Source organism: Salvelinus sp. IW2-2015, linkage group LG4q.1:29 (genome assembly GCF_002910315.2).
Source record: "Salvelinus sp. IW2-2015 linkage group LG4q.1:29, ASM291031v2, whole genome shotgun sequence".
Classification (NCBI taxonomy): domain Eukaryota; kingdom Metazoa; phylum Chordata; class Actinopteri; order Salmoniformes; family Salmonidae; genus Salvelinus; species Salvelinus sp. IW2-2015.
Window position 1 is genome coordinate 66,265,000 of NC_036842.1, and position 21,901 is coordinate 66,286,900.

General features: G+C 42.7%; 1 protein-coding gene across 6 annotated transcripts in view; it reads left to right on the forward strand.

Annotated features, from left to right (window-relative positions):
- The window catches only part of LOC111962396 (multiple C2 and transmembrane domain-containing protein 2), a 264,113-nt gene that overhangs the window by 219,443 nt on the left and 22,769 nt on the right, over positions 1–21,901 (forward strand). Inside the window, exons 1-18 of one of the 6 annotated variants that reach the window (XM_023985461.3) lie at positions 139–266; positions 1,547–2,282; positions 2,418–2,660; positions 3,554–3,613; positions 3,717–3,813; positions 11,889–12,031; positions 12,244–12,320; positions 12,440–12,551; positions 12,651–12,683; positions 15,389–15,589; positions 16,326–16,456; positions 16,560–16,746; positions 16,929–17,022; positions 17,135–17,237; positions 17,337–17,439; positions 17,585–17,686; positions 17,838–17,912; positions 18,227–18,346. The exons of 2 other annotated variants lie outside the window; for them this stretch is intronic. In XM_023985461.3, the coding sequence (XP_023841229.1) occupies positions 1,590–2,282; positions 2,418–2,660; positions 3,554–3,613; positions 3,717–3,813; positions 11,889–12,031; positions 12,244–12,320; positions 12,440–12,551; positions 12,651–12,683; positions 15,389–15,589; positions 16,326–16,456; positions 16,560–16,746; positions 16,929–17,022; positions 17,135–17,237; positions 17,337–17,439; positions 17,585–17,686; positions 17,838–17,912; positions 18,227–18,346 (2,574 nt within the window). In that variant the 5' untranslated portion in view covers positions 139–266; positions 1,547–1,589. Of the gene's footprint in view, positions 1–137; positions 267–1,546; positions 2,661–3,553; positions 3,614–3,716; positions 3,814–11,888; positions 12,032–12,243; positions 12,321–12,439; positions 12,552–12,650; positions 12,684–15,388; positions 15,590–16,325; positions 16,457–16,559; positions 16,747–16,928; positions 17,023–17,134; positions 17,238–17,336; positions 17,440–17,584; positions 17,687–17,837; positions 17,913–18,226; positions 18,347–21,901 lie in introns of those variants that run through there. 3 more of the 6 variants (XM_023985462.2, XM_023985456.2, XM_023985460.2) reach the window with 3 other exon arrangements.

The window sequence follows — 21,901 nt, forward strand, 5'->3', positions numbered from 1 at the left end:
CACCTGGTTGGGCCATGAACATTAAAAGGGTGGAACTGGTGTGGCCTGTTTGGCGTTGTTGTTTCTCTCCACCAATCGTCAAACCTGTCTTGAAGCAAGAGCATGTATTTATAAGTTCCTTCACAAGTGACTTCCTCATTTTCACCATACTGTTGTCTGATGACTGTCAACTCACTAGCTCTCTGGAAGATTCAAACAACATACTTGGAACATATTTATATTTCCTTTCTGTAAGGTCGTGAAGCAGCGGTGTACTGTCTAAACAGGTATGTGGATGTTTTTTCATATTTAATTATGTAATATGATGATAATTTGTTAAAGGCCCAATGCAGCCGGTTTTATATAAATATCAAATTATTTCTGAGTAACAAGTACATTCCTGTACATTTTAACATTAAAATTGTAAAAAGAAACAAAAGCAAAAAAGTATTTATCAAGCCAGAATTTTGCTAGGAGTGATCTGAGTGGGGAGGGGAAACCTGAAAACTAGCTGTTATTGGCAGAGAGGTTTGGAACTCGCTTTGTTATTGGTCTATTAACTTATTTACCGCCTGGTGATGTCACCAGGCAAGCCGAAAGTCCACCCATGCAAAACCTGCTGATTAGAAGGTCCTGTGTAGATTGTATTTTCAACCAGCAACTATCAGGAAAAGAAACTGATGAAATTGTTTCACACTTTTACAGTGTTGTTTCATGAACAGTTGTACAATAGGATACAAAAAAATGAATTTTGACTGCACTGGGCCTTTAACAATCTCTATAGGATACGCTATGAACGGCACTTCTTTGATGAGAACCCAGAAATGTGCGTACACACTAAGCTAACATATGGAATTGTCTTAAGATGGTCATACCATGATTCTATTTGATTTTGCATTTTAGGACCCCTTTAGGTTAAAAATATATATATTTCAAAATTATTTGATAAAATATAGCATTTGGTCTTTACAACTATAGACCATAGAAACACATTCAATAACACATTCATAAATGTCAAAAAAGACAGTTAGAAAATTAATCACAAGGAATAATGTTTTGAAGTGTCTGTCCTATATCTAGGACATATAATAAAGCCCAGGAAATATATATATATTTACACATATTTAACCCCTTATTTTTGTTGGCACAAACTATCTCCATACTTCCATTAATTTGTATGGGTTACCTTCAGACGACTCCCGTGACACTTGTGGGGGGCGTAAAGCAAAACGGAGAACACCATCGTGAGAGTGAGAGTCTCCCCTTTTCACAGTGTAGCCCAGACCATTCGGACAATACATATGTTTTCGTGAGAAAACGGAGTTTCCGGATGTCTCATGGTCTGACAAACATCGCTGTAGCTCAGCCATCTTCCACCACAGATGCGGAAGGCTGACAGGCGGATGCGGCGGATTGAGAGACAGTCCATACAAAAAATATCTCTAGCTTAAACTGATGGATTTTGATGGCGATTTTTGTTATTATATTACTTAGATTGACCAACGGGTGGGTCAATATACTGTCAAGGATGAACCAATAATGCTGTAATTTTATCTTGTCTTTGCAGTCTCTGTGTGAAAGGGTGTAGCCTGTCTTRTGCATCACTCAGCATGGGCCCCAAGAAGAAAACTGTCTGGGAGAACCTGCGTGAGAAGACCAAGACCCAGTTTAACAACATAAAGAAGAAGACAACCCCGGGGAAGCTGGAGAAGAAAAAGCCCAAGCCCCTGCATTATAGACGCAGTATGTCAGTGCCGGACCTGAGGTTTGTTCAGGAAGCTGAATCCTCTGCAGTAGAAAGTGCATTCTCCACAGCCTCGGACGCCATCTTATTTGGCAGCTCCTCAGGTTCAAGTGATAACGCCTCTTTWATCTCAGTCCCTCTATTCATGGACAGGCTGACTGCAACTGATGCAGGCCCCTCAGGTAGAAAGACTGTGTATGATTTGGCTTTCAAAGATAACATGAATGTGTCTGTTTCTAGAATGAGTGCACCTGTGGAGACACAAACTCTCTATGATGAATCAGAAGAGGAGGACATGGCAACCTTTATGGGCAGAATCCACATGCCATCAGACAAATGGAACACACCTGCAGAGAGATCAACTTCTTCTGCTTCTTCTACTTCAGCAGAAAGAGTAAAAACACCAGCGGACAGAGGGAACCCACCCATACCTACCCCGAGATCAAATGCTCCAAATATACATGTGTGCACAACAAGATTGACTTCATCAGTGGAGGAAATTAATGTTTCTACAGAAAGATTGCTCATCTCTGAAGACAGAGTGGCCGCTAGGGACCGAGTGAGTACATCTGCTGAAAGATTTGCTTCTTCTGTCTCTGACCAAACAAACCTAGTTACAGAGAGACTGTCTGCTTCCAGGGAGGGAGGGAAACAACCAGCAGAAGTGAAATGGTCTGTTCCTCCAAATCCACAGGACAGATTGAACATCCCTCCAGATAGATGGTCTCTGCCAGTGAACAGGGCGGACAGGATGGGCACCCCGGACAGGATGTGCACCCCTGCTGACAGTGTGGACGGTTCTGCGTGTGGAACCCCATTAGAGAAAGAACCCTACACGTTCTGGCCCACTGACTCTGAGGACCTGGATATGCCAGAGCCCCCCGTATCCACAGACATCAGAGACATCTTCTGCAGGGAGCTTCAGGAAGGCATTGAGGTCAGATGACACACTAATATTGAACTTTATCATACCCTCCACAGATATAGTTATAGGCCTAGTGCATACAGTGTAAAGTCAAAATACGGGCTAAAAGACAGTTTTCACACACGTTTAGATATAAAATAAATGTATCTATGTCACAGTAAACTTTAGTGACCATAAGACAGTATGTTTGACGTAGTGTATTTTCACTGTGGTCTCATTAGCATGAACATTTGCAAGCTCTCTTTTCACATTCAAATGATGTGGACTGGTTCTTCACACTCTTGAGCTGTTATGCCTGCTCTCTGCCTCAAGGTTTTCTATGATCAGTCTCTAGATCCATTACAATAGAATTGCTTAAAGTCATGGATTGTGCTTAAGATAATGCTTCAGTGGTTCTTTGTCAGAAATGTAACCTTTATTTAACTAGGCAAGTCAGTTAAGAACAAATTCTTATTTACAATGACGGCCTACCCAGGACAAACCCGGACGACGCTGGGCAAAATTGTGTGCCGCACTATGGGACTCCCAATCACGGTTGGATGTGATACAGCCTGGATTCGAACCAGGGACTGTAGTAACACCTCTAGCACTGAGATGCAGTGCCTTAGACCGCTGTGCCGCTTGGGAGCCCGATATGATGTCAAATAGAAGCAAACATTTTTTCAAAGCTTTTGTGTAGACCTGAAGTCACTTCCAAGGTGTTATCTGTGGATCTGTCTAATTGATGTTTGCTATGCATGGCCGGAAACTTGCTGATCTAACTAGTTGCAGTCACAATTATAGTAAGTTCAACATTGGTCAAGAATGACGACCGAACATTATAACACGTAACTTTGTTCCATACTTTGTAGATGTCTTTTTGATATGCTTTCTTGCTTGTCTTTTTGATATGCTTTCTCCCGTAGTTACCCAACGAGCACAATGACTTCTATGCCCAGCCCTTGCAGGATCAAGCCGGCAACAATGTGAGTACTGGACTTGGACATCCAGACCTTGTTAATGATAATGGACAACACTAAGGCTGTAGACTATAGAGCATCATATTAATGTGATTCCTTTCATTGACAGGCTATGGCAGCAGGAAGCCTACCTGGTCCTATTCAGAAGTACCTCCTCACTGTCAACCTGAAGGAGGGCAGGAACCTGGTCATCAGAGACCGCAACGGTAAGTGGAAGGAAAGTAACTGGAACTTCTGGAGGTCTACATATGGATGAATGTAATCTCTGAGGCATGCTGGGTATATTGATATATACAGTTCAAGTCAGAAGTTTACATACACCTTAGCCAAATACATTTAAACTCCGTTTTTCACAATCCCTGACATTTAATCCTAGTAAACATTTTCTGTCTTAGGTCAGTTAGGATCACCAATTTGTTTTAAGAATAATAGAAGAGAGAATAATTTATTTCAGCTTTTATTTCTTTCATCACATTCCCAGTAGGTCAGAAGTTTACACACGATCAACTAGTATTTGGTAGCGTTGCCTTTAAATTGTTTAACTTGGGTCAAACGTTTCGTTTAGCCTTCCACAAGCTTCCCACAATAAGTTGGGTGAATTTTGGCCCATTCCTCCTGACAGAGTTGCTGTAACTGAGTCAGGTTTGTAGGCCTCCTTGCTCGCAAAGCTTTTTCAGTTCAGCCCACAAATTTTCTATAGGATTGAGGTCAGGGCTTTGTGATGGCCACTCCAATACCTTGACTTTGTTGTCCTTAAGCCATTTTGCCACAACTTTGGAAGTATACTTGGGGTCATTGTCCATTTGGAAGACCCATTTGCGACCAAGCTCTAACTTCCTGACGGATGTCTTGAGATGTTGCTTCGATATAGCCACAACATTTTCCATCCTCATGATGCCATCTATTTTGTGAAGTACACCAGTCACTCCTGCAGCAAGGCACCCCCTCAACATGATGCTACAACCCCCGTGCTTCACGGTTGAGATGGTGTTCTTCGGCTTGCAAGACTCCCCCTTTTTCCTCCAAACATAACGATGGTCTTTATGGCCATTATGGCCATTTTTGTTTCATCAGACCAGAGGACATTTCTCCAAAAAGTATGATCTTTGTTCCCATGTGCAGTTGCAAACTGTAGTCTGGCTTMTTTATGGCGGTTTTGCAGCAGTGGCTTCTTCCTTGCTGAGCGGCCTTTCAGATTATGTCGATATAGGACTCGTTTTACTGTGGATATAGATACTTTTGTACCTGTTTCCTCCAGCATCTTCACAAGGTCCTTTGCTGTTGTTCTGGGATTGATTTGCACTTGTCATACTAAAGTACGCTCATCTCTAGGAGACAGAACGCGTCTCCTTCCTGAGCGGTATGATGGCTGCGTGGTCCCCTGGTGTTTATACTTGCGTACTATTATTTGTACAGATGAACGTGGCACCTTCAGGCATTTGGAAATTGCTCCCAATGATGAACCAGACTTTGTGGAGGTTTACAATTTTTMGGGGTTTTGGCTGATTTCTTTTGATTTTCCCATGATGTCAAGCAAAGAGGCACTGGGTTTAAAGGTAGGCCTTGAAATATATCCACAGGTACACCTCCAATTGACTCAAATGATTGCAATTAGCCTATCAGAAGCTTCTACAGCCATGACATCATTTTCTGMAATTTTCCGAGCTGTTTAAAGGCACAGTCAATTTAGTGTACGGTATGTAAACTTCTGATCGACTGGAATTGTGATACAGTYAAATAATCTGTCTAAACAATGGTTGGAAAAATGACTTGTGTCATGCACAAAGTAGATGTCCTAACCAACTTGCAAAAACTACAGTTTGTTAACAAGACATTTGTGGAGTCGTTGAAAAACAAGTTTTAATGACTCCAACATAAGTGTATGTAAACTTCCGACTTCAACTGTACATACTTACAATTTGAGGAGGAGGATATTATGCTGAGTCAGATGATGACAAAGCAGTTAATCATATTTACTTTGCTGATCTTAAAAAACTATTGTGGAAGCACATACTGTACAAAGGGCACCTACCTGTGTCGAATGTATTTTTGACAGTGATTACTGCATGCTGTTCTTGTTCATCGTTATTTTCACCTGCGTAAAGACATATGTTCATTCACATTAGCTTCCCTAAACAGTATGTTTTCACTGTTTTAGACAAACTGAAGCAGWGCAATTGAGATTATACACTACCGTTCAAAYGTTTGGGGTCACTTAGAAATGTCCTTGTTTTTGATAGAAAAGCATATTTTTGACCATTTAAAAGAACATCAGATTGATCTGAAATACAGTGTAGACATTGTTAATGTTGTAAATGAATATTATAGCTGGAAATGACAGATTTTCTTATGGAATATCTACATAGTGTAACGATTGTCGTCGGGAGAAGGAGAGGAGAACCAAAGTGCAGCGTGGTACGTATCCATAACTTTTAATCAAGATGAATACACAAACCAAAACGACCAACGAACAGTTCTGACAGGAGCAACAAACACTAACCAGAAAATAACCACCCACAAACACAAGTGGGAAAACAGGCTACCTAAGTATGGCTCTCAATCAGAGACAACAATAGACAGCTGCCTCTGATTGAGAACCATACCAGGCCAAACACATAGAAACAGAAAACCTAGACCTACAACATAGAATACCCACCCACATCACACCCTGACCAAACTAAAAATAGAAACATACAAAGCAATCTACGGTCAGGGCGTGACACATAGGCATACAGAGGACTTGTGAGCCATCTGTTTCTCAAACTAGACACTCTAATGTACTTGTCCTCTTGCTCAGTTGTGCACCGGGGTCTCCCACTCCTCTTTCTATTCTGGTTAGAGCCAGTTTGCGCTGTTCTGTGAAGGGAGTTGTACACAGCATTGTACGAGATCTTCAGTTTCTTGGCAATTTCACGCATGGAATACCCTTAATTTCTCATAACAAGAATAGACTGATGAGTTTCAGAAGAAAGTCTTTGCTTCTGGCCATTTTGAGCCTGTAATCGAACCCACAAATGCTGATGCTCCAGATACTCAACTAGTTTAAAAAGGCCAGTTTTATTGCTTCTTTAATCAAGCACAACAGTTTTCAGCTGTGCTAACAAAATTGCAAACGTTTTTTTTAATCAATGGGCCTCTGTACGCCTATGTAGATATTCCATTAGAAATCAGTCGTTTCCAGCTACAATATTCATTTACAACATTAATAATGTCTACACTTTATTTCTGATCAATTTTATGTTATTTTAATGGACCAAAAATGTGCTTCTCTTTAAAAAAAAAAAGAAAATTCGAAGTGACCCCTAACTTTTGAACGGTAGTGTATATTTGGTGAAACTGTCCCTCAAATAGTTTGCTTTACTATGCTAATTTCCAATAGAAACTGTGTTCCACTTTCACTCAACACTAATCCCGCCCTGACTTTCAGGGTGTGTCTCATACACACAGAAGTCACACAGAGGGAAATGTTGTGGTCTACAGTATGTGTAGGCCTAATGACAATGCTTTTGATCAATGCTACTGTTTACAAGTGAAGGTCCCTGTTAAATGTTGTCGGTGAAGAGCAGGGAGACACCAGAAATGCATGCAGTCAGACCAGATTTGGTCTCTGTCGCCAAAACACACCTGGGAGCCTTTCCTTATGGAAGCACACACTGCTCCACTACATATTAGTAGTTACACTAGAGGTTACATGGGTCTGGTATCTTAGATATGTTTCTGTCACTTTGGAAAAGATGGATCATCTTCATATAATGCAGAAGTTTATTTTGCCAGCCAAGCTCCACCACAGTATTCCTAGTGGTGTGCTGAATAGATTGCGAAGCACTGTGGCGGTTTCTATGTAAGCAAACATGTGTGGAGAAACAAATTATGTGGTGTGGTTTTAATAACCAATGCAAATTTTAGAGGCCAAGTTGTTAAGTCAGTTGGAGAGTGCATGCAATGTTTTGCAGCTGCCTGCAAACTATTTCCCTACCACAAATGACAAACTGCCACCTGCTGGAGATTCCCTAAAATACATCCTAAGAAGTTCTGCACTTTTTGTGTGTTCTGAACCCGTGAAAGGAAATCCCTGATCTTACATCATTATAGTTTGAAATGTTTGTTTACTTTGTCATACTTATGAGTTCAGTCTGTATAGGACAGTAGATGTTGACTTGTTGGAATGTCATTATATAGCATTCTGTCATATTCTACACAGATTAGATCAGGGATGGGCAACTGTTTTTGGAACTCAGTCAGGGTCTCAATGTACTTTTGAGAGTTAGAATAGTAGAATACACAAGGTGCAATTTAGAAACTTGGTTGTGCATCAGCAGTTTTTCTCTTGTTTTATCAGTCACTGACAGTCACTCAATTAGCCATGTCAGCTAACAATTTTTAGACTTGTAAATTAGTCTAGTCAGCTATCTAAACTTATAGTAATTATGTCCGATTCCCGACCGTTCATGCATGGCACGTGCCCAGGGGCCCTGACCTCCAAGGGGCCTCCATTGATTTTGTTAGTCACTCTCACTCAGATATCACATTAACATGGCATAAGTCATGGCAAAATGTGTAGAATTGCAGGAAATGTACTTTAAAACTGCAAACATTTCTCTGCACCCCATGGCAAAATGGATTGAATTGCAGGAAATTAACTGGCTAAATAAATATCTGTCCCATGGCAAAATTTGTGGAATTGCATGAAATGTGTTATACAATTGCTCAATTCTCTCTGCCCCATGGCAAAAATTTGTAAAATTGCAGGTAATTAACTTTAAAACCAACTTTTCTCTCTGCCGCCAAGACAGGGGCCAGTAAAATGTTTTGCCCGCAAGGTGGGGGAGCCCCCCAACCAAATCTCGCTTAATGGCCCTACACACCTACACGACAGAGCGTAGTTTTCACACGTAGTTCTAAATACTTTTGTTTGGCTCAAATTGTGGAACGGAACATATACGACGCTCCGTCGCTCTGTTTGCGTGAAGTGTGTAGCGGCCTTTAGTGCCCCCAAAAGACTAGGGCCGGATCCATCAAAGTTGCCCATCCCTGAATTATACTCAACGACTGTGGAATACAAACTGACTGTTTGGGGTCTGGATCCAAAAAAGGATTGATTGTTAGACATAACATTTTCTGAATATGAATGATCTAATCTCACCTCCAAAATATAACTCAAATGCATACCTCCATTTTTTTTATTTCCTCAGTCATCTGTCAATTGTCATTGTGGACTTGTAGGGATGCAAAGGGGTTTTGTTTGGGGAAGCAGCAACCTCAAGTGTCAATAGACTGAATTGCTGTTTGAAAGTAACTTGTGGCCTTCATTCATTTCTCCTCTGCTATTGAAAACCAAACATCACTGCAACATTTTGTTTGTTTGATTTTATGAACAGTTTAGATCTCCAATCTTAAGTTTCACCTCATCGCCTGACTGACCATCGCTGCGATATGTAGGCTTTTTATTTTCTCRGTTTCAAATCAAATGTTATTTGTCAAACACATCAATTTTATTTTTTAAACTAGGCCAGTCAGTTAAGAACAATTTCTTATTTTCAACAACAGCACAGGAACGAACAGTGGGTTAACAGCCCCTCAGGGGCAGAATGACAGAGTTTTACCTTGTCAGCTCAGGAATTTGATCTTGCAACCTTTTGGTTACTAGTCCAACACTCTAACCGCTAGGCTACCTGCTGCCCCAATACAACAGGTGTTACTGTAGACCTTACTGTGAAATGCTTACTTACAAGCCCTTAATCAACAATGCAGTTTTAAGAATAATAAGAGTTTAGAAAAATATTTACTAAATAAACTAAAGTAAAAAATTAAAGAGCAACAATAAAATAACAATAACGAGACTATATACAGGCGGTACCGGTACGGAGTCAATGTGCGGGAGTACAGTTTCGTCGAGGTAGTTGAGGTAATATGTACAGTACCAGTCAACATTTTGGACACACCTAATCAGTCAAAGGTGTGTCTTAACGTTTTATTATTATCTACATTGTAGAATAATAGTGAAGACATCACAATATGAAATTGCACATATGGAATCATGTTGTAACCAGAAAAGTGTTAAACAAATCAAAATATATTTTGTATTTTAGATTCTTCAAAGTAGCCACCCTTTGCCTTGATGACAGCTTTGCACACTCTTGGCATTCTCTCAACCAGCTTCATGAGGAATGCTTTTCCAACAGTATTGAAAGAGTTCCCACATATGCTGAGCACTTGTTGGCTGCTTTTCCTTCACTCTGCGGTCCAACTCATTCCAAACCATCTCAATTGGGTTGAGGTCGGGTGATTGTGGAGGCTAGGTCATCTGATGCAGCACTCCATCATTCTCCTTCTTCTGTGGATCTGTTGGGGRGGTATGCAAATTGTAGTGGGATGATGGTGTTGATGTGAGCCATGACCAGCCTTTCAAAGCACTTCATGGCTACAGACGTGAGTGCTATGGGTCGGTAGTCATTTAGGCAGTTTCTTGGGCACAGGGACTATGGTGGGCTGCTTGAAACATTTAGGTATTACAGACTCGGCCAGGGACAGGTTGAAAATGTCATTGAAGACACTTGCCAGTGGGTCAGCGCATGCTTGGAGTACATGTCCTGGTAATCCGTCTGGCCCTTCAGCCTTGTGAATGTTAACCTGTTTCAAGGTCTTAATCACATTGACTACGGCTAGCATGGTCACACAGTCATCTGGAACAGCTGGTGCTCTCATGCATGCTTCAGTGTTGCTTGCCTCGAAGCACGCATAGAAGTAATTTAGCTTGTTTGGTAGGCTTGTCACTGGACAGCTCGCGGCTGGGCCTCGCGAGCATCGGAGCCGGTGTAGTAGGATTCAATCTTAGTCCTGTATTTAAGCTTTGCCTGTTTGATGGTTCGTTTGAAGGCATTGCGGGATTTCTTATAAGTGTCCAGGTTAGAGTCCCACTCCTTGAAAGCGGCAGCTCTACCCTTTAGCTCAGTGCAGATGTTGCCTGTAGTCCATGGCTTCTGGTTGGGGTATGTACGTACGGTTACTGTGGGGATAACGTCATCGATACACTTATTATTGAAGCCAGTAACTGATGTGGCATACTCCTGAATGCCATCGGATGAGTCCTGGAACATATTCCAGTCTCTGCTAGCAAAACAGTCCTGTAGCTTAGCATCTGCATTATCTGACCACTTCCGTATTAAGCGAGGCACTGGTCCTTGCTGCTTTAGTTTTTTCTTGTAAGCAGGAATCAGGAGGATAGAATGATGTAGCCCTCCGCTTGTGCTGAGGTTTCCTGTGTAACTGTGGCCATGGCTTCCCTGGCCTTGTTGTCTCGAGCTACAGCTCCCTGCTAGTTGAGACCTTACTTTTCCTGACAGGATGTCACCATGATGATGATGCAATCCCCACACGCCCGCTGCCTCTCCACCGTTTTCCCAACAATCAACATGGTGCCAGAGACCCACCAACACCATCCACTGTCATTACATATTCTAAAAGGACCCTTGCCACCAGCCCCCACTTACATGTTTTTGTTCTCCCTTTTTTTCACTGTTAATTTCCATCGTCACCGTTCTCAGTCATGCCAGAGCTTTTCTTCTCACTGGCTGCCACATTCTCCTCCTGTCAAGTTGCCTGGAGGTTTCCCTGTCACAGACTGGCAGGGTGGAGCTGCTGTGGGTCCTGCCTGCCTTTGGGAGATGTTCATTTGGAGTGGGGAGCTGACAGGCCTGACAGCCCATCCCCGCAGGGCTTTGTCATGTGATTCAAGCCTCCCTGCAGGCTCTCTCAAGCACCCCTTTATTCCTCCATACAAATGAAGGCATGGGACTGGCTTTCATTTTTCAGCCAATCTGCATGCAATGGCTGAAACAAAGACACCCCGTCCCCCCCACCCCACCACCAGGCAGACTTTCTTAACAGGCTTGGGAGATTAACACCGGTTGCTCCTGGTTTCTGGACTTTATTTGCTGGTTCTCTCATGCTGGCGAGAGTTTCTACTCTTTCACAATTAAACAGCTACATCCCTCTGTTTTCTGAAATAAATGTGGGGTGCACCTCCTCCCTGCATATCTCAGTTTCTCACACAACCGCTCTTTGATTTATCTAGCTGGGGGGAGGGTGCGGATCTGTCTTGTCATATATATAAAAAAATATATGTGATATATTTTTTTTATGCCATTTTTGTAAATTATGATACACACCCCTTAGCAAGTATGATTTTGTGTCATGATTGATTTTGTTGATAATGTTGTTATCTTATAATGGTTTTTATCTGCTATTATCTGAACATTCCATTTTCCTTAATTTTCTCTAGGTACAAGTGATCCTTATGTCAAGTTCAAACTGGAAGGAAAGACGTTTTACAAAAGCAAAGTTGTGTATAAGAACCTGAATCCAAAATGGAGTGAGTCCTTCTCTTTCCCCCTGCAGGATTGGGAGCAGGTTGTCGACGTGAGGGTGAGTATCCCATTAATCTGTTGTTTTGACTTACGTTGTCTAAGTAACACCTACACATGCACGACAATGTACTTATATTGTCTTAAAAGTGTCATAGCTATGGCCTGCATAGGATACACAACTGGCATACAATAAGAGTTAATTGTGCCAAAGCCTGATTGACATACAAAAACCATATTTTATACTGAGTATGGTGTTTCTAATTGCTGTAGGTCTATGATAAGGACCGTACCACTGATGAATTCATGGGTTCCAGCACAATTGTGATAAAAAACCTTGAATTAGACAAGTGAGTAATACACACACTACTAATCACTCAGCCTGTATATCATCTAGTAAACTGCAGAACTTCTTGTGTAGGCTCAATCTGGTAAATGATTGTATGTGTCTGTATCTCTCTCTGTCCAGGACCAGTGAGATGGTGCTAAGTCTGGAGGACCCCAGCAGTCTGGAGGATGACATGGGCGTCATCGTCATTGACACATGCCTAACTTTCAGAGGTTCTACGATCAAAAGACCAGTAAGCCTCATTTGATTGGAGTCTCTAAATAATGTTGCATCTCAGATTTTCAATCTCGATATTTTCAAGTTCGTCCATAAATGTTTATATCCATTACAGAAACGGCACCAGAAAAATATAAGAAGATTTAGGGTAGGACATTGAATTTTCTACTTTCTACTTGCATATTTTTGTTGTGTAATTGTAATTCTAGAAAGTGTTCAATGCCAATATCTGGCAATGTGTCTATTGCTAGAATAGATATTCACAATACTAGTTATACTAACAGTATACTCCTCATTACTCGTCAGATGAGAAATCCAAATATGGCTGATATTGTGCCTAATTTCCAGCAGCAGGGGGCAGTATATCACTGCATTATAAAGGATGATCATGACAAAGAATGAAGTCAAGTCCTAGGATTTTTGTTTTTGTGCATGCGTTTTCAATCTTTATTGTGTGAAATAATGTATTTCTTAGTTAATGGGGTTAACTTCCTTGTCACATTGCCAACGACAAGTTTTGTTTTTGGAATTGTATTGTGTGAACAATGTCAGACTAAACCAAACATTAGAATGATCTAAACATTTTAACTTCATATTTACATGTTAAATAAGCACATTTAGGAGTAGAGCCTCTTTGGGATTTAATATACAGCTCTATCTCTTTTGAAGCATTGCGATTTAGGCTGAAATTGGAGGCAGTTAAAGTGTTTTGTTTTTTAGACTGACGCTTCTCTCATTACGGTGATTGTGGGTTTATTCTCACACCTATTCACTCGCTACGTCTGCCACAGTTTTATCTCCTGATAGGCCAGTAGACAATCTCCATTTGATGTTAAATAGATAAGAAATAAAACACATTTCATATACACATTGTATGCTCTGCAGATGGACAAATGAGCAGACAAAGAGACAAAAATGTGTGATCCGACTCTCCCGATGTTCCTCTGCTCAAATTATGGTACAAATGTAGACTTCTGCAGAGGCAGACGGCAGTGCCAAGATTTGTCTGTAGCAGTATGACTATGTTKATTTTGTGACACGATTGAATTAATATTTTTGATAAATACAATATAAAATCCTGTTCCATTTAACACCTATCCTGGTGTCTGGGACTGAGCACTAAGCTCTTAGTCATTCTGCATCTCCCAGTGCTACTCCTCACTCCTGTTCACTCTCAGTACAACTACCACAGAGACAGTGAATAGAAAATGCCACAGTAAAACTCTGTCTCTGTGCGTTGTGTGATAGTGTTTCTGTCTGGAGGGGACTGTGTGGGAGAGCGGGGGCTCTGCTGTTTGAGGCACGTTGCCAGTGTGAGATGCCGAAGATTCGTGACGCTGATAATTCCCAGGCATAGTGGGCAATAACCCAGATGTTAGGATGTAATATCACAGCTGTGGATGGACAGAGCCGAGTTACCAGCCAAATGGACGTAGGTCTGAGCCCATCCTGCTCGTCCCCATGCTGTCCTAGCATATGGAAGCAATCGCAGACCCTTTAAGGACCAGGAATAGACTCTCTTTAGGGGCCACTTACAGTTAAGTGGAATTGTTTTGTTGGCCGCTGAGATAGAAATGTGTCCAAGATAAACACTTGGCGGGCACTGCTTCATGTCGCTCCTCCACTCCGCTGTGTTCCCCCTCTTTAAAGAGGAGATGAGGGATATTTATAGGGCCGAGCAACACTCTGCCGTGGTATTCCATGTTAATACAGATCCCTGAGACATACAGGCTTTGATCCCCAGTGGCCTGGGCCCTGGGTGACGGTGTGGGCAGTGACCCCGGAGGGGAGGGGAGGGACGGGGTGGCAGGGGGGCCATAGCTGGGGCTGGGCTGGGCCGTTTGAAGCCGTGCCGGCCAGGGCAGCAGAGGGAGACAGAGTATCAAAGAGGTCGGAGCAGATTACAGTCCTGCTCTTTAATTACAGTCAGCCCCACACATCCCCTCTCTCTCTGCTGTTTGTTTTGAAAGAGATGGCCTATCACTGCACAGGCTCAAGGGAACTTTGAACACATAGATGCGTATCAAGGCCTGTTTCTCCCACTCTGTAGAGCCTCAGATCTATCTCTTTTTAAGCATTGTGATTTAGGCTGAAATTGGAGGCAGTTAAATTGTTTTGTTTTTTAGACTGACGCCGCTCTCATTATGGTGATTGTGGGTTTATTCTCACGCCTATTCAGTCGCAACATCTGCCACAGTTTAATCTCCCGATAGGCCAGTAGACAATCTCCTTTTGATGTTAAATAGATCCTCCCCGTCTTCCCCTGTGGCCCGGAAGGACGGTTAGATTTGGGAAAGGCTGTCCTTGATGTCTCTGTGTTCTGACATCCTGGACATCTTGTTCCTCTCATCCCCTTCTAGCTGATTTTAGAGATTTGATTGGATAATTGAGATTTAGTGAAGAATAGACCAATGTGTACAATGCTGTATATGTCATTGCCAGGCTTTATGTACATCCATGCATAATTTGCTGATGAGAGGGCTGTGTGGTTGGTTTGCATCATTACTCACTGCGGCCGGCTGTCTCCTGTGCAGTATGCCAAGTGTCCTGCCTCCCCACACTCTGTCTCTAGGTCTGTGATGAGTGGGACTGTCACAGCCAGGGACATCTGGCGGCTCTGCTCACTGACACCCCCCTCTCTCCAGGAACCTCTCCTCTCCCCACTGACGTGGCTCTGCTACATTCACTGGAGAAAGGCTAATGTGCTCAAACAGATAGAGGCTGTAGCCCATGCAGTCCATGCAGATGAGGTGCCAGACTTGAGGCGCCGGTGAATAGTGGGGTAGCCACTCAGAGGGTTTTGTCATGGAGGGTGTCCTAATGCAGCTGTGTGTCCATGTTTGTGTCTCCCAGGGAGGCCAGAACCAGAAGGGGGACCAGTCCCAGCCCCAGGATAAGGACCAGACCCAGGGTTCAGCTGAGGCCACCAATATGAGCCAGCTGTGGGGTGGCGTGTTTGGTATCACCCTGTTAGAGGGACAGGACATGCCTGAATACGGCCAGGGGGACGTCTATGTGCGTTACAGACTGGGAGAGCAGAAGTACAAGAGCAAGGTGAGCTTATTTCTCAATCTATTAGTCCTTTTGCCTCCTCCCTTCCTTTTGTCTCTTCCCTTCCCATTTGCACATGCTCTCCACCCTCCTTTCTGCTGCTAATTTCTTCTCTCTTCCCTTTCTCTCCTTCTCAACCTCACTTTCTTTCTCTCTCCCTATCTTTCTCTGTCCCTCCCTTTCTCTGTACCTCCCTTTCTCTCAGCAGGTGTGTGTCAGTGTTTTTCCTCCACCTTGGTTCACTGGAGCATGGCAGAGCAGCTCATTAGACTGGGCATCTCTCTGCACCATGCTCTCCTTCAGGTGGAGGGCTTCACTATGCTTCACTTGATTTGCATACCCAGCAGGCCCTGCTCGTCTACCTCTACTTGTTGGCCTCCCTCCTGATGATTCTGCAGCGCGCCAGTCTTGTGTTCTCATGTAATTTCTTTGTAAACCTCTCTGGTTTTGTTTCGGCTTGTTTGTTTGTTGAACAAAGCTGATTCTAACTGGATGCTGTCAGTAGTTACAATCCTAGAGAGGAGGCTGAGGAGCGCTCACACAAAAACCCCTTCTCTCCTTCCCTCTCCTCTCCCCCGCCCCGTCCTGGTCGCACTGAATGAAAACTAAATCCACCTGTCATGTAATGTCTGCTCACTGTTTAAACCTGACACCGCTTTGCATCAGGCCGTGTGTGTTCCAGTGCCCACCCACACTACAGTACTGTATCAGCACTATGCTCTATCGCTCTCTCCCTCAGAACCTGTGCGTTCAGGCCAACCCTCGGTGGAGGGAGAAGTTTGACTTCAACAAGTATGAGAACTGGCTGGAGCCACTGAAGGTGGAGGTGTTTGTTAAGAGAGGCAGGAAGAGTAAGGAATCCTGGGGAATGTTAGTATGGCCTTYATTGTCTAATTGTTTGTTATCTTGACTGTTCTTTTAAATGGACATTGTTCAGCCGTGATATTGAAGGCTGATACCGTCTTGTGTGCAGGTTTGAGGTGGACCTGTCCAAGCTGCCAGTAAACACACAGCAGCTCTACACACAAGCCCTGGACCCAGGCAAAGGCAGGCTGATATTACTGGCCACCTTCAACCCCTGCAGTGAGGTCTCCATATCAGACATTAACAAACCTCCCCTGGAACAGCCAGACGAGAGGGACCAAATACTGGAGAAATATGTTAGTATCTTTAGGGAAATATTACTACTTATTCATGTCACTGTTGACATTTTACATGCTTGAATTAGTAAGTACAAGCAGACAAGTAAATACATTTCAAAAGCTATCTATACTAACTTGTGGAATACTAACTTGCGTTTATACATTTAACTAAGACTGATGGTATCATTTTACCTTTGCAGAGTTTGAAGAACTCTCACAAAAGTGTGAGGGAGGTTGGCTTCCTTCAAGTAAAGGTTTTCAATGCAACAGATCTCACATCAACTGATCTCAATGGTGATATATCACTCCACTTTTAACAATTCCCCTTTGAACTGGTGACTTTCTATGGCTGAGTCCATCTACAATTGCACACAAAATGTAACACAGCTTTGTTCTTTCTTTGCAGGGAAAAGTGATCCATTCTGTGTACTGGAGCTYGGGAACAGCAGGCTACAGACTCACACCATCTACAAAACACTCAGCCCTGAGTGGAACAAAGTCTTTACATTGTACATGCGTTTTTCCTTGGTCTTATAGTGTACTTTGTAAACATTAATGCAAATGAATGTATTCATTCAGATCTGGACTAACTAGTTATCTGTTGACAGCCCAATAAAGGACATCCATGATGTGTTGGAGCTGAAGGTCTTTGATGAAGATGGAGACAAAGCCCCAGACTTTTTGGGCAGAGTTGCCATTCCACTACTCTCTGTAAGTTGGGGATCCTTTGATTCATAATAGTTTATTCATTGACATTGACAAGTTGTAAAACATATCATGGGTCAGAGAGGAAGGAGCATCTTCACTAAATACTAATGTGGTGCAATTGATTGACATGCATTTTCTAACGCTGCAGGTTCAGAATGGACAGCAGGTCACCCGGCGGTTGAAGAATGAGAACTTGAGGGGTCCAGCCAAAGGTACCATCTCACTGGTGATGGAGGTCCACTATAACCCAGTAAGAACTCACTGGCTGATTCTAGCCAAGCTCATGCTCTTTGACAATTGACCCAATCATTTAACTTACTGATTCTATAATGATTTCTCCCATTGCATTGAGTTTCCTTTTCATTGGATATGTCTTTGACAATTTGTAATATCTTTCTCAGGTTAGAGCCGGCATCAAAACCTTCAAACCAAAAGAGGAGAAATTCATGGAGGACAATCAAAAATTCTCCAAAAAGGTTTGCCTTCGCAATGAATGTTAGGCATATAGAATCTAAAATTAATGATTTATACACATAGAGCATGGTAGATACAGTTTGTTGGATGAAGGAGTACTGGAACATGCTCCTTAAATCACAGAAACAAAGCTTCCATAGGCAAGCAGCACATTAGCTTTGATTGGTCATAGTCTAACTATTTGGCTCAAGACAACAAACCCGAAAAGCCACACAGCAGCAAATAAGGCCTTGAATAATCCTGATTTTGAATCATACACATGAAGCTTTTATCAAATCATGCTAGCTGCCATTTTGTTTGGATTATTTCCCATTAGGTCCTTGCCCAGAATATCTACAGAGTTCGAAAAATCACCATGGCAGTGCTGCATACGTTACAGTACATTAAAAGCTGTTTTCAGTGGGAGAGCACACAGCGGAGTATAATAGCCTTCCTGGTAAGTCATTGCCCCATGTTAATGAACTAGTTCCAAGCCTTGGGCTCTGCAATTGGTGTATCCTATTTCACTGCAGCACTATTTGAACACTTTCTTCTGTTCATCTGCGGTAGATGAGAGACCAGTACAATATGTTCAGGTATAGGCCTACTTAGATTCTTGTTACTGTTTCTCAGTCACATGCTCCCAAGAATTGACACGGCTAGTCTTTATCTCCATTCTGAATTTGAAAGTAAAGTACAAGCTGTGCTATATCCTTTAATTCAAACCCCACTTGGCTTCCTTCAGTGTTCTTCTGGCACTAGGGCTTTATGTGAAGGCCTTGGGTCTGGCTGTTTGGTCATCTGACTTCTTAGCTAAGCTCTCTCCTCCTGGGGACGGTGTCCTCTGTGTGGAGGAGTAGTGACAGTTGGCCTGGGAGATTTGAACCTTGTTTAAATGTCTCTGTCTAGCTGTTTTAATGAGGCATTGTGATCTAATACCCTAAGCTGAAATAATCTTAATTTCACCCTGTGAATCTCTCAACTTAAAGCACATGTAATGTCATCATGAATCAAGTCAGGGTGAGGAAGCGGTCACAGACAGGGTGTGTGAAGATTCCTTTCTTCACAGCCTTCATTCCTCTCTATGTTCTGTTTCGGGGCGACGTGTATTTCATACCTGGTGTATTCTATAAGCTCTGCTCACTGATCCTCAAGTGGATATCCCCTCAGGCAATGGCCAGTCTCACGGTATCAGTACAGGTATGGACACAGACAGACAAGGAGACAGACTGGCAGACAGGAAGCTAGTGTGTGCAGGCAGATAGACAAAGACTGGGAGGGAGAAAGGCAGGTAGTCAGCCATGCAGGCGGGCAGGAGAACAGGCAGTCAGGAAAGCAGGAGTGTAGGCCGGCTGACAGGTGACAGGTCAGCGGTATAGGGCCATCTCCTGGCACCCATCTAAAATGAGATGCTGTGCAGGCCACCAGAGTGTGGTAGTCTTTCTTTTTCACTTCTACTACACCTGCTGTTCAAGACCAGCCCACAAATAGGAGAACTGGGGAGGGAAAAACAGGGATTACTCTGGCATACCTCTGCCAGAAATATGTACATTATTTTATTACTGTGGGAAAAATCGATCTAAATATGTATACTTTAAGTAGATAGATGTTTTGTTGATTTAGTATGAGCATAGTGCTCCTGTTGAAAGTAAGGAAATGTTTTCTGTGTGTTGTCTTATCTTCATTGTGAGGAAGATGGACAGTTTGGTACCCAGGCAGTTCTATTTAGAGACAGACACACTGCAATAGAGCAGTCTGGCTATCTGCAGTCCACTGAGCCCTATGGCTTCCTCTGGAATGAGGTGTGCTTCCCAAAGCGCTGGTGTCAAAGGTGTCTGAGACTTGCCTGAGGAGAGAGTGAATCAGCCTGCTGATAAATAAGTAGTGTTTATCACCCACTCACCAGCAGATAGAGTTAGACCGGAGAAAAGTTCTGATTTCTAATCAGGCATCTCATCCACAACACCTCACTGCATGATGAGCAGCAACAATCATAGCCTGAATATGGCCTTCGGATCGACAGTCAAAGAGAACTCCTGGGTGTGAGTAAAAACACAGACAGACAAAATCCTTGCCATGTGAGACGAGAGGGCAGCCGAGGGGCCTTGACAGCCATTACAAGCCCTGTGGCATACCACTACACACGCTAGTGCCCTGGCCCTCTGCGGGTCAGCGACAGCAGAGCCACACTAGGGCCACTCCTCCTCACAACAAGTCCTCATTTGCAATTAAGTTTGTGTTTGGAGCCGTCTGAAGCAGCATGCCACCGTGTGCCTTAATGAAAGCAGCTCCCTCTCCTATATTTATATCTTTAGGCACTGGTAATAAGGTAACTGATTCAGACACTGACAGATGGCCTCTGCTTGCCTCTCAGATGTGCATAATTAGAATACTGTCTGCTCTTTTCTACAGCAGCACTCTGCCTCTGCTTCTGCTGCTTCTCAGAATATGCTGCTAGGAACGGCTGCAGTGTTGGCTCAGCCTTTAATATACATTACAATACATTATTTATCAGCCAGCTAGACCATTCCTGCTGTTTTACTCCATATGCATCCTGTAATGCATTACCGCTGATGTGGTTTCATCCTAGGACTGTGGGATCCTTCGCTAGTGCCTTACCAGGAAGCCTTAGCCACCAAGCTGCTGTAAGTCCCATAGGCTAATGCTCTGACCTGCTCACAACATGCAGTATACATTGCTGCTCAGATGAAGCAGTCAATTCAGGGAATGTGGATCTTCATGTGTGCGTTATAAAATACCTTTTGGTATGTGTGAAGTATTTTTAGTTTGTATGAGAGATTTGTCTGACAAAAAGTACACTGCAATCTAATCTCCCATGAGCTGCATTGGCAATGTTTTGCCCTGTAGGTCTACATCAGGTCTGGTCTATGTTAACAGAGGGAAGTATGGAGAATGTTAGAATTTTGTATAAACTTCTCAGGCACATAACTTTTCCCTGTGGCAATCAGATAAGTATGTATTCTGAGTAAATTGGGTATATAATGTACTCAGTTTTGAAATCAAGATTGATGGCTCATCAGGCATTCTGCTGCCATAGAGTATTATAATGCGAAGAGGAAGCCTTGAAAGAATGCAAACTTCTGCAGCACTGTAATTTTTTGCAAGGCTGGAGGTTACTGATTCTGATTGCGTAATCTCCTTTGTAAGTGAAGTTATACCTTGGATTTTCCACCCATAGGTGACATTCTAATTAGGTCATGTTAAAATAATCTTTCTCACACATTAATTTTTTTTCTCCTGCAAAGCCTCATAAACCTCCTCATCAGTGAACAGAAATGCAAACAAGAAATGTATATATTTTCAGTGCTTGTTTATGCTACAGTAATGAGCTTAGGAAGTGCCTTTTTCTAAAGTTTGACAACAACGGCATGTCCCCTTCTTCTGAGAGAGAGAGCGTGACAGCTAAAATCTTCATCAAATAACTCCCTTTTAAATGTGCTTCTCCCCAACACTGAGCTAGATGAATGTGCTATACATCAGCAGCAACTGCAGAGAGAGGGGTCACCCAGAGTTCTTTCCTGCAGACATTTCCAGTGCCTGTAGAGGGAGCTATAGCACTGCTGAACTATGTAGTGGAGAGCCTGATGGGAGATCGCTTACTGTTCCCAACTAGAATCCTTCATGGGAAAATACTGTGAAAGTGAAATCCTCCATTCTGTGGATCCGCTGGACCAACAGAACAGAAGTTTCTCAAACATACTAAATGAGCATGTATTAGCCGGCCATATTAATCTGTTTCAGAAGTTTAAAGTTGAGAACAATTTTGATTTAGATGAAATGGATGTAAGTATAAAAATGAAAAGGGGGTCATTTACACTTGAAAGCTGATTTTGAGCTTTGCTGTCATTAGAGCGCTTTAAGTATTTAGGTAGAATTAATATTTTAACATATGAGCTAGTCTCGTCTGTCAGGAGTTCTGACTAGAAAGAAACCTGTATACCTTATGAGATTATTTGAACCATTTTCTTTTTGACACTGCCAGGTAGCAACT